At 42.3% G+C, this 12,606-nt stretch overlaps 1 protein-coding gene across 1 annotated transcript; it reads right to left on the bottom strand.

Moving 5' to 3' along the window:
* Positions 1 to 4,444: 4,444 nt before the first annotated feature.
* Positions 4,445 to 9,366, bottom strand: tpbg (trophoblast glycoprotein). The gene has a single exon (XM_080471001.1). It carries the CDS (start codon positions 8,880 to 8,882, stop codon positions 7,752 to 7,754), a length of 1,131 nt encoding a protein of 376 aa, XP_080327127.1. The 5' UTR covers positions 8,883 to 9,366; the 3' UTR covers positions 4,445 to 7,751.
* Between the last annotated feature and the right edge of the window lie 3,240 nt (positions 9,367 to 12,606).

Below are 12,606 nucleotides of genomic sequence, written 5' to 3'. Positions count from 1 at the left end.
GTTTTTGTTGATGAAAAAAAAAATCACACATCTTAGAGATAATTAAAACTATCTTCTGAAGTATTCCAGAAATAAAAGGTCACACAGGAAAGGTCAGTATATTATTAACATTTTACATCCTCAAGATTCTGTAAAAACAAACCTCACATGATCCTTAGCACTGGCAAATCTCTGTGTAAAGGTCACCCTCAGTACGTATTTCAACATTGTACATGCATCATGTTGAGTTCCACCGTTCAGCATTTTCATTGTTGCTCAGTGCAAATCCAAGGCAGCAAAGCTGCCAGATATCTTAGCTGCTTTTGCTCATCCTTATCTCGGTCATCACTGCATCTCCCCCATTGCTTCTCTCCCTCGAGCACGTGCGGCAGATGCAGTGAGGCCGAGCTGGCTCGGAGAGACTGCCGCGCTGTCAGCTCAGATCCATCTTCGTTTGGGGGTGTTTTGGGTGGGTGGGGGGGTAGGGGGTCACTTGTTCATTTAGTCCGACGTGGCTCAACAGGAGGGCAGGCTTCCACAACACACTCATGTGCGACATCATAAATCCACATTAGAGAGGAACGATGTGAAGGGAGGGCTGCTCCGGTGGAGGAGGAGGAGGAGGAGGAGGAGGAGGAGGAGAAGACCATCAGTACTCACGACTCACACATGACGACCTGCCATAATTGCTGTATAACCAGGAAGGAGTCATTTTCTAGAAAGCGTGCCATCTTGTGACTGCCATTTACAGTGTGTGTGTGTGTGTGTTTGTGTGTGTGTGTGTGTGTGTGTGTGTGTGTGTGTGTGTGTGTGTGTGTGTGTGTGTGTGTGTGTGTGTGTGTGTGTGTGTGTGTGTGTGTGTGTGTGTGTGTGTGTGTGTGTTATTCTTTCTTCTTCTAAGGAAAGGTCAGCAGCTGGGTCTACTTGCCAGGTGTTTGCGGAGCAGCAGACCAGTGCGACACAGTGAATGTAATTACGGCACTCTGGCAATCCGATAACCTGCCAGTCTCTCTCTCAACACTAAGAAAGTGCACTGGCATATTAAATGTGGCTCAACGAACGTGGTTGTGTGTTGTGTGTGTAGTAGTATATATTGGGGTTTTGACTTCAGGCTTTGAGGTTTTTTTTGACAGTGTCATCAGTCAACTCTTTCAAATCCTAACAAATGAACATCATTACAGCTGAAGCTAGAACGGGCCCTCGGTTGAGTGCAGACCTTCGCCAACACCACATTTAATTGTGGAACCCAGTTAGCATCGCTAGCATGTTAGCCTATAGCTCAAATCGATGCTAACTGGCCTGTCAGATAGCAACATCACTGTGCAAAACATTGAGCTGAGGCACACAGATAAACCACTACCCGAGTCAATGCGCTCACACCGGTGATTCTGGATACTTGCCGAACCGAGATATTAGCTGCAAGCCCCGGAGCGGAGTCAGCGCGGCAGCTTGAGTGCCGCAGCGCTGACTGACGGTTCACCGCGGAGCTCCAATGTGTCCACAGCAGAGTAAATATCTCACCTCTCCAGGAGCTGTTCGATCCTGAAATCGAATGGATTTGTCCATGGATGATGACAAATCATCCCTGAAGATTTCATGCAATTTGGGTCAGTAGTTTTTGCGAAAAGTTGGTTAAACACATACATACATACATACATACATACATACATACATACATACATACATACATACATACATACATACATACATACATACATACATACATACATACACACAAAAACATAACCTTCGCCCCAACGTTCGTTGGCATAGGTAATTATTCTCCCTTTTAAAAAGTGAGATTACAACAAAATGAGAGTCCCCTTGTCTTCTGAGGAAGATTTGCTGTGCATCACTGGATTCATCTCTCAGCTGCTTTGTTGTGTCTCTCACACGTGCGTAATTATCTATAGCTACTGATGCTTTAACTATCCTTATCTATTTCATACCCCTCTGCGAAGCTCGTGGTTTGATGATAACAAGAGAGGATTTGGTTCCTCAAGTTTATCCTGAAGACAGACGCACCACCCGAGGGGAGAGGCAAAGGATGTATAAAGTCAGGGAACAAAAGTCTCCTGTGAGCAGTAAAGCTGCAGATTACATGACAGACTGGAACATAATTGGCTGCAGCCTTGCTCTGCGAGATGGACTGCGATATGTATCCTGCTGGAGATGAGGCTTTGGCAGACTGAGTTAGCACAATAAAGTGGCAGATCGTCAAAAGTTAGGCATCTTTTGTGGAGGAGGGAGTTTCACTGGATAGTTTGACTTGAGAAGAAGTTCATAATACAAAGATGTAGTTTGAGCTTTTAAAAAGATTAAAAACGTTTTGGGGCCTAATAAAGACTCCAACAGTATTATAAGCATCATTGTTGTTAAACTTAAACAAAGACTCTTTTAGAGTCTTTTAACTTAAGATCACACATGAAACAGATTTGCTGTTTAAATTCTGATATAAATGAGACTGTAGGCCACTACACCACCATGTGGCTCTGTACTTTAAATATTAGTTTGGGATATTTAAAAGAAACTGTTAACTGGATTGATTTAACAAGGAGTCCCATTTATGGGACTTCCATATATTCATGTTTGTAAAAACTCAACAGAAAAAGACTGACCTAGAAGTTCATCCAAATGTTTGGTCACGTCCACCTTTGTTACACCACCTGATTATTCAGTCAATAAAATTCAAGCATGTGTGCCAACAATTTGTTTTCCTTTCATTGCCTTCATCCAGGTTAGAATTACCGTTACCGCTTTTAGATTTTATGCCGGCTTATCTTTACAGTGCTGTCTGGTGTTCATTATAATAGTGAAGCCCCTTTATCAAAAGATAACTACAAATAATCATGTCTATAATAAAAGGCAAAGTAAAATGGGCCTGTGTGTCACTGGCAACCATGACTAATATTCCATTGAACAAATGGTTTGACGATTAGTGTGAGATAGGTTGATAACACAGTGAAAACACAGTGTCGTTTTTCTTACTGTAAAGCACATTTACAGCAACGACTTTGAGGTGGAGGTTTCATCGCGCAAGCTTCTAACCAAGCGTTTGCTGGTTCCAATCCTGGGGTTCCCTCAATCAAGGCTGTAAATGGTCAACTGTTCAGGTTGTGTTAGGAAGGCTATCCAGTGTAAAATGTACACCAAATCAATCATGAAGATCACACAATCTGCTTTATGTGTTTTAAAGACAACATCAACATTTTACATCATGTAAAAATGTTTTACATTACCTTCATAGTAAATTTTAAATATGTAACTTGTCAAGTGGTGCCACGTAATTATTGTGTGTTTCACTTTTAAGTTTTTGAAATGCATTACTCTAGAACAAATGCTTTACTATAAACTCAAAATGGACATTTCGTATGTATTCCTCCCTAAACCTCGGTGAGGGAAGCGTGGAAAACAAAAGACCATATGCGTATCCATATGCTGCCAAAGAGCCGGGCATCAGCAGGTCATTTAAAACAGCGCCTGAATCCCAGAGCTTCCAGTATCAGCAACAAAGCCTGTGTTTACCAACCAGAGTAAACATCAGTCCTGCCTCTGTCTGGAGATGAGCTTTAGGCGACGGCCCTAACAGACGGCCCGGAGAGTCCAGGGAGCTGGTGGAGACACGCCGCCTCCTCTCTGGGCTGCAGCTGACACCATAAGTCAATGACCGGGCTATTTAGACGTCCGAGCTGTTTGGAGACCGCCGTTAACAAGCACAAAGGGTCCACTGAGCGGGCCTGAGAAGGTGTCATTGTGCTCCACTTCATCTATTATATTCTTCTCCCTCTTCGGCCACTCACTCTCCAAGATTCTACTTTCTACCCCCCCGCCCCCCTCCACCCCCTCTCTCTCCTCTCACTGCAATTACACCTGCTCTACCATGCGTAGCTCGAGGCGTGGCTGGGCAAAATCACACGTTAATATGATTCTGCAAGAGTGAATGTGAGGAGAAAGAGGAGGAGGAGGCAACCCAAGTGACGGTCTCTGTGGCAACATTAGGTTGTAAGCAGCCTGCACCTGTATGTGTCTCACGGGATGGAGAGCCCTGCGTTTGGGAATAACGTGTGTGAAGTGAAACTTTTTTTTTTTTTTTCCCAAGTGAACCTGCAACAATTACAAATCCAGAAAACAAGAGTTTCTATCTGTCTTGCAATAAGTATTCACCTTGTGTATGTGGAGCTCAAATTATAACCAAAATTTCCTGGAGACTTGTAAATGAAAGAAAACCGTAAAAAAGTCACGTTCTACAATCTATAAAAGAGTTGGGAAACTGTGCAAAGCTTTATTTTTGTATTTGGTCGGGGGGAGTGATTCAGCCATTGAACAACTTCACCGTAATTTTTGGGCCAATTAGAGATCAGAGAGTGTGTCTGCAGAATTTCTTAGAGGATACACTAAAGAAAAGAGATCTGGACCCACTGGCCCAACATATACTGACCTAATTCTCCAGAGAGATACTTGGTTTTACTAGTAATTTATTCAGCATAAGTATATCATCAACATTCCTTACAGATCATGGTTTACTTTTAAATAACATGTCAATTTACTATCAGACAATAGAGAATAAAAAGAAAGCAAGCATCAATTTAAAATAAACCAACAATATGTAACTGTAATCAATGAGAGGTCGACAAAATGTACTCTTAGTTACCATTGGGGAAAATAAATATGGCTTCTAATTGAATAAGTAACTCAGATTACAATAAATTCATTACATCAACACAAATACATTTGATATTTCTCAACTTAAAATGCACTTATTAATACATTTATTACAATGAAATGGCATCGGATTTAATGGTGTAAACAATCATTTGTTGGTTTTTATGAATTGGCTACAAACTGATGGGGGAACATTGATCCAGTTTATCACAATCTTACCCCGTTGTAATTTTAGAAAGAGATTTTCAACCCTCATTGTAAGACAAGGATTCAAATAGGTATTTATGCAATGAGTCAAGATAAGTGAAACATTACCATAAAAAAACATCTCGTTAAATGAATTTAAGCCTTTTCAAAACATATAGGTTCCATTTAAATTAGCTTGTGACCCAGCCCGGGCCACATGGTGGTGTCGTAGTTCCGAGATCTCTCCTCACAACAGTCGGCCTATCGGGAGTTTCAATTTGGGCCCATTTTGTGTAGAGATTGCATGATATCTCCCAGAGCACAAAAAACATGCATAAAAAGAATAAGTGACTCTGAATTGCCTTTAGTTTTCTGTCTGTCTGTCTGTACAGAGTGTAACGTGCTTTTGGTCATAGTAATCGGCTCTAATGCCCCAAAAACCTGAATTGCACAAAGCGGTATGGAGGACAGATGGATGCAATGCCATCTACCTCGAAATGTTGAGTTTGCACATAATTGTACGTTTCATACACTTGATAATGTCAAGCCGGGTTTGACAAAAGTGACGCTGGCAAAATAACATAATAAATACATTATTATTAATACAAATTAAAGTTTTACACACGCCACAGCATAATGTACAAACACTGAGGATGCTAAAACGAAGCATAAGATAGTTAAAGACTGCAGGGAGTATTTGATATTTCAACTACCTCCATCTCTATGCGCTGACTCAGGAACATTACCAGTGGCAGCTCACACCCCAAATCCATCTTTACAGTGATTACATGGCTGGCGATAACCTGCAAAACAAGTGACCTCAAACAGCCAAAACTGAAGGTGTGGTCTTATAAACACAGTATTACTTAAATGCACAGCGCGCTCTCTTCTCTCCTGGACCGACACTGCAGCTTTCGAAGAAGCACCTCCCAGTCACAAAGACTTCTAGGAGCAAAGTGTGAAACTGAAGGTGTGAGGACGAGTTTTCAGCCGAGCAGCTGCTCCGTTCGTCAGGAGACGTATGGAGCTGTTAACACCAGAGCGAAGCAGACAGCGTAACACATGGCTTCCCCTTCTGAAGCCCAACCAGCCTAATCAGACTGGAGACGCCCACGACGGCAATCACCGATGACAAAAACTAAATATATTTGCCCTCCTCGTGCCAGGAAACCAAAATATGCCGTGAAATCAGACCACGTAGCCGCTAGACACGGGCCCCGGCCAACAGTGAGTGAAATCCGGCGGCACGCACGAGCCGCTCCGTTGCACTGCCAATTACATGCAGCTGCAGGGCAGGCTTCGAGAGGCATGCTCGTTGGGAGATGCTTTGTGTTCGTGTGAGTTAGGGACGCAGGGAGATTATTATCTCGAGGTGCTGCTAAAAAGGTTCAAGAAAGTTCAGTCAGTCCCGCATGCAGACACAACAAACATCATTAATTTAGAGTGGGAGACAACGACATGCAAAGGAGTGCCACTCGTTAATTATTAATCCATACTGGACTGTATAAGGTGGGAAAAGTAACAGACAATTAGGTGCAAACATGAATGGAAAGACAAGGATGCTAGTTTTCTTTTTTCAAAAACAGTGTCTGATGAAAAGCAAAGCACGTGGGCTGATTTCCATAATACCTCTGTGTGCCCCCGTGAGAATCTCCTCTTCAGTTTTGCCTTCATTTGCATGTGCCACGAAACAGCACTCGCTGTTTTTTCACGGGTTTTCTTTCTTCTTTTTTTTTTTTTTTGGCATCTAGAGCCAACTAAAATGTATGCACTGGAGGTGCGTCTGCGGGTAAAGGGAGCCACATTATGCGTGTGAGACGTGCCCACCGGCTGCAGCTTCCACATACACACACAGCTGAAGTTTTTTTTTGTTTGTTTTTTGATCAGATTCACAGCAGGAAGAAAATTGGACGGGGAGATAACAGTTGGCTATACTCGCATCACCTTCAGACCTACAGATAGAGGCTCATCTAAATTCCGACAGCACGGTCTCTGTTCAGCTGGAGAATTTTACTTCCCTTGTCACTGTGGCATCTCGCTTGTTAATGAAGCAGCGTTCAAACCGTTACTGTGGAGATACTATAACTACAACGTGGGAAAGAAGTGGGAGAGTTTCACACACATTGTTGAACCCTCCAACAGCTGGAGTGAGAGGGTTTTTTATTGTTTTTTTTTTTTAAGTGTGTCAGATGGTTCATGTGAGCTGTGGAATGAGTAGCCTATGTATATTTGTATGTATGTGTGTGAGAGGCACTGAACTCTCCTATAACGCTCCGTGGGATCACATTCCTTTGTCTTAAGATTAAAAGGCCCTCAGCCGAGACAAGATACCGTCAATCCAGAGGCGTTTTATTTAGCTGAATATCTTCACAGAAAAAAAAAGAAAAAAAAAAGAGCAATCACATCTACCTACAAAACCCAAAATACCTATGCAATGTGCACAGAAATCATTCGAAAATAAGGCATACTGTAGAACACATATTAAAAATATTTCAAGCAGTATAACATTTCTTTGCAGCAGAGAGAGATAATGAAAAGGATGCAATGACCAGCAGTTTTTTAGTTTTTTCAAAACCATGTATTCTTTCCTGTAAAAGTGAATGCACTTTGTCCGTTTATCCTTTAGGAAAAGTAAAAAATACAACACATCAGTCTTCGCAGCTTACCAAAGAAACACCCAAGTCTGCCATGATTCATTGTCCATGCAGTGTGACTGTATGAGCAGTGGCCGGGTACCTGTACAGGACATGCGGTGGGAGGTTGAATGTAAGGGGTGCTTTTGGATAGGGGATGGATGTAAAATCAGAGTAGTACCATTTTGAAGGGGAAAAGGGGGATGGTGAGGAAGACTCTCATGCAAATCTAAATATTATAAAGTCATTCATTTATCATCTGAATGCTCCCAGTGTCCCCGGGTCCTCCCCTCACACATCCGAATTGATGCTGAGATTGCCCAACCGGGGGTCAGAGTTTATCTCATACCTGTAATGGTACCCCTCCATGTGGTCCCTACAAGCGTCCCGGATGTTGTACATCCACCGCTTGATGCCCTTTCTGTTCAGGTAGAGCACCAGCAGGAATATGACGCCGATCAGGGCCAGCACGAGTCCCAAGAAGACATACGAGGTCTCCAGCACGCCATCCATGTTGCTCGAACACTTCAGCTGCGACTGCTCCACCTGCAGGAGCAAGTGGCGCCTGAGGGCCTCGGGGTCCGCGCAGGTCAGGTTCTGAACGTCGACGACCTGCGTCGAGTTCCTCAGCCACGCCAGCGTCTCGTCGAGGAAGCAGTCGCAGCGCCAGGGGTTCCCCGCCAGCTGGATGCGGAGGCTGGGATTCAGGTTGAACTCGGCCTGCGTGGTGAGTGACAGTTCCCTCAGGATGTTGTCCCTCAGGTCGAGGTCCTGCAGCGGGGGCTCCTTCAGGGTCCCGTTCTGGATGCTAATGATGGAGCTGTTCTGCAGGTTCAGGCTGGCCAGGTTGGAAAGGTTTGTCAGGATGATGTCTGGGAGAATCACAAGGTCGTTGTTGGACAGGTCCAGGTTGGTGAGTTGAGCCAGGTTCCCCCTGTGCAGAAAATCCAGGACCCCATGCATGGTGGAATGATTGTGAAAACATCGACTGAGGTTCAAGAGCTGCAGCTTGCTGTCATCAGGGAAAGCCTCTTTGCTTATATTTAGGATGTGGTTGTTACTCAAGTCAAGCTTCTGAAGGTTGGGCAAGTTATTAAATACCTTCGCATCCACATACTCCACCTCATTCCCACTGAGATAGAGATCTGTTAACTGGTCCAGACGGGTTGGGAAAGAGGCCACACTAATACGGGAAATGCTGTTTCCTGTGACGAACAAGAATTTGGTATTGGCCGGTAAGGAATGCGGAATCGCATCCAAGTCTTGATTTTGGCATTTCACAGTTTGGGAGGAGCACAAGCATTTGTCCGGGCAGCCATGGCAGGACAGCGCGACTACGAGGAGGAAAAGTACACTCACACCAGTAGACTGGAATAGTCTCCTTCGGATTTGTCCGGGGTTACAGCTGCACGACTGGCGCATGTTTTTTTTTTTGTTTTGTTTTTTTGTCTCTTAAACAAATCTGTGCGCAAAGCGTGCGTAAATGCCTAAAAGAGGCTCCCCTCCAACGATCAAGCTCCGTCGCCGCCTTCTTCTTCAACAAGGGAAAGTTTTTCCACCAGTCTCTCCCAGCTTTATCCTGTCACAAACTGCCCCCCGGGTCCAACTCCACACAGCTACCCCCACACCATCCTTGTGTGGGATGAGTCTACATTTCCATGAAGGTGGAGAACTTCTGCGCTCCTCCTCTTCGTCACGCTTTTCAAACGTTAGGGCTTTACAGAACAAACAAAAAAAAAACATGCAGTGATGCAAAAAAAAAAAAAGGCACAGCAAGTCCGACGAAAAATAAAAAAAAACCTTCAGGATAACAAGTGGTTACAGAAAATGCCTTTTCTTCCAGAGGTGTGTTACAACGCGCAGAGAGCCGCTCCGGTAACGACCGTCTGTGAAGGAGAGAGGGACTGAACTCGCAGAGCTTTGCACGACCACAGCCAGGAAGGAGCGTACCATTAACCGACAGAAGAGGGGGTATAAAAACACCTCGACAAGTTTCTCTAAAGCTCTACTGAAAAATTGACGTCTTGGGTCATGTTGTAAGGGTTATTTAATCCTTAAAGCTATACTGGTAGTAACGAATAAACGAATTAAATCGAAATATTGTGACTAGTGTCGTAAAAGGAACCTGTAAAGTCGTGGTACAGCCTCACGTGTAGAAGAGGGCTCAGGTTATACGGGAAGCCTGTTTCTTGGTTATTAGGTGGATCTCTGTATACATTCTTTGTTCTGAAAGAAAAAAAGAAATGCTGGCTTTCACGGGTGGTGTGAAGGAAGAAGCTAGCAGTAGTTACACAAATCTATTTATCTATGTAACCCTATGATATGGATCAGCTTATTATTTACTGCTCCTGGTTATTATATTTGACTCAAAACAGATGGGAAACAAACTATCAAAACATAGAGTAACACTTAGTGGCATTTCTTTGACCTCCAGTGAGGATCCTGGGAGTTACTTTTCACTAATCACTCCCACATGAAACAAATCTGCAGGACTGCTTTCTATCAATGTCTCTTTAATGAGAAACGTATTGACTCAATGTGATGCTGAGAAATGTGTCCATGCATTTGTTACTCATTTACTACACTATTGTAATTCCCTAGCATCAGGGTGTCCGAATAACTCTTTAAAAAGTATCCAATAAATTCAAAATTCTGCAGTAAGACGAAGAGTACAAACAATAACAAGAAGGAGACAACTCTACAAATAAACGTCTCTCCACTGGCTTCCTGTGAGCTTAAGTTTGACAATCTTCTTTTATCTTATGAACCTCTTAACAGCCACTCTCATATAATAAAGATCTGTTCGTCCCATATCATCCCAGCATAACACTGCTGTCAGAGTGTTACTTACTGGCGGTTCCTCGAGTTTATAAAAGTAGAATGGGAGGCTGAGCTTTCAGATATCAGGCTCTTCTCATGTGGAACCAGCTCCCAGTTTTGAGTTGAATTGAATTTAAAAAAAAAAGAGTTGTGTCTATCCTTTATATCCTATAAATGACACCTTGGGCTTCATGGGGTAAAACCACAAAACAAAGGATCAGATTTTACCAACGAGGAACTTAGAAACAACAGTTATACTCACATACAAGTTTGTAGATTGTATAGCATTCAATTGAAGTTAATTACCTTATTTGATTTTTAAGTAACTGTCACCAGAAGAGAAACATGTTGCAAAATGTATAATCCTAACACACTGTTCCAGTTGATAGTTCATGGCAACGTATTTGTTGAAGATGTTATGATGTACAGCAAAGAGGACAAACTAGTCAGGCCATGTAACGGACTATGAACTAACTATGGACAAAGGCAGGGTGTATATTGAGCAGACTGCCAGTCCTTCACAGGGCACAAAGAGAGGCGTTCAAACTGCTCTGGGGAATTTTAGAATGACAAATTAGCTTCAAACTTGCTTTTTTTTTTTAATGTGGGAGGAAACAATAGTTTTACAATCCCACAGAGAGAAAACATTTTCTTTGATTTCCATTTACCATAGATTTGTCTTGTCCCGTTACTGACCCCAGGCTTGGATTATTAATATTTGGCTTTAGGAATGTTGATAAGAGAGTTTTTAATGATTTGTACTGATAATGCAAACATTTACAAAACGAACAAACAAAAAACTGGTGCAATAATTTGAATATCTTATAAAGTACTATATTTAAGGTGACACGGAAACAACCATGTTAACCTTGTTATTGCAGTGGTAACTAATATAGACGTGTTACAAGTTAATAAGGAAACCTGAGGAATGTAAAACTCAAGACATTCGATCACTTTAAATATTTTTTTTTCTTGCAGAATTGCATAGCCCATCGATTTTGATTAGTAACATGGAAAATGTGTTGTGATGTGTATAAGAGCAACATATGATATCCTCAATGCATGGACAAAATAACACTAATGATGATATTGGTAAACAGAAGAATGATGTGAATAATCCAGAAATGGGGTTTAACTCACTTTTCTCTTTGCTCTCAAGTACCAAGGAACTGTATAAATGAATAAGGCATCAAATAGTCCACAAAGAAATCTGCTGTCCTACTTTACATCAAATGATATTTTCAAATAATATTGGCTGTGTTCTTTCTCGGAGGGGATTCCTGCGGGTACATCGGTTTCATCCACAGCCCCCTCAAAGGATTTGATTCAATTCTTCTCACTACACACAAAGTCCGATAGTCTCTGTGGAAAGCACGCATGTCCCGAAGGAACTGAGTGGCATAAAAGAAAAGTGTCCAAGGAAACACATTAATCATGAGGCCACAGAACGGAGACTATATTTTACTGCTATTTATCTAAACAAACCACAATTCGCTTTCGTCCTTATCATTACAAGTATGACTGAAACAAATTTCACTATAATTGTACATTGACTTTTCAGAAGTGACTCGAGTGGACACTGCATTGTCTGCAGGATTACACGGGATTATGCAGCTGAGAAGAAAAACTGTGGATGCGCTCATGCCTGAATGGTAGAAGGAGGGCGTGCTCATCAATATGTCATATTTGGAAGCCCCTGGTGCGGAGCCCAGTGTAACCTTAGCTTTCCCCTCCTTTGACCCTCTCCTATTCTTAGCCTGGGTCAATGTGACAATCATCAAAGTAATTCCATGAAAGCTGAATTGTGGCTGAAACTGATACCTTTACCCAAAGTCAGCCGGCTCGCCATGAAACTATTGGAATTGATGTGATGTTTTTCACAGAGGATCTACAAACGGTTTACGCCCCTCTTTTATGTCCCAGTGTAGGGCACGCGCAAAAACTATTACACTGTATTTATTCTGCATTTAGAAATATAAAAGTGCAGTATTCACGTGACTCGTTATAAACAACAAATCTCACTGTAATGCAAGATTACTTCATTAGAGATGGAAAAGTCTTATTTTATCAAAGGGTAAATCATGAGACAAAGGGCCTCTTGGCACCTTAGATAAAAGGTGTATTCATAGTCTTTGTGCTTATTTTTTATTACGTCTCTGTGGTCATTCTCATGTGTTTTGTGTGCCTTTGTAATTGGTTTGGAGTCTCTTTGTTCTCCTTTTATGGCTTAATGATGTCTTTTTCAAAAAATTCCTTTTGACTTTGCATGTAAATTGATTTTAATGCCTCTCTGTGGTGTTGTGATAGTTATAACTTTTATATATCT

The sequence above is a fragment of the Lipophrys pholis genome (assembly GCF_963383615.2).
Source record: "Lipophrys pholis genome assembly, chromosome: 9".
NCBI classification, from domain to species: Eukaryota; Metazoa; Chordata; class Actinopteri; order Blenniiformes; family Blenniidae; genus Lipophrys; species Lipophrys pholis.
The sequence above is the reverse complement of the archived record's forward strand: the minus strand, read 5'-3'. Positions and strand labels throughout refer to the sequence as shown.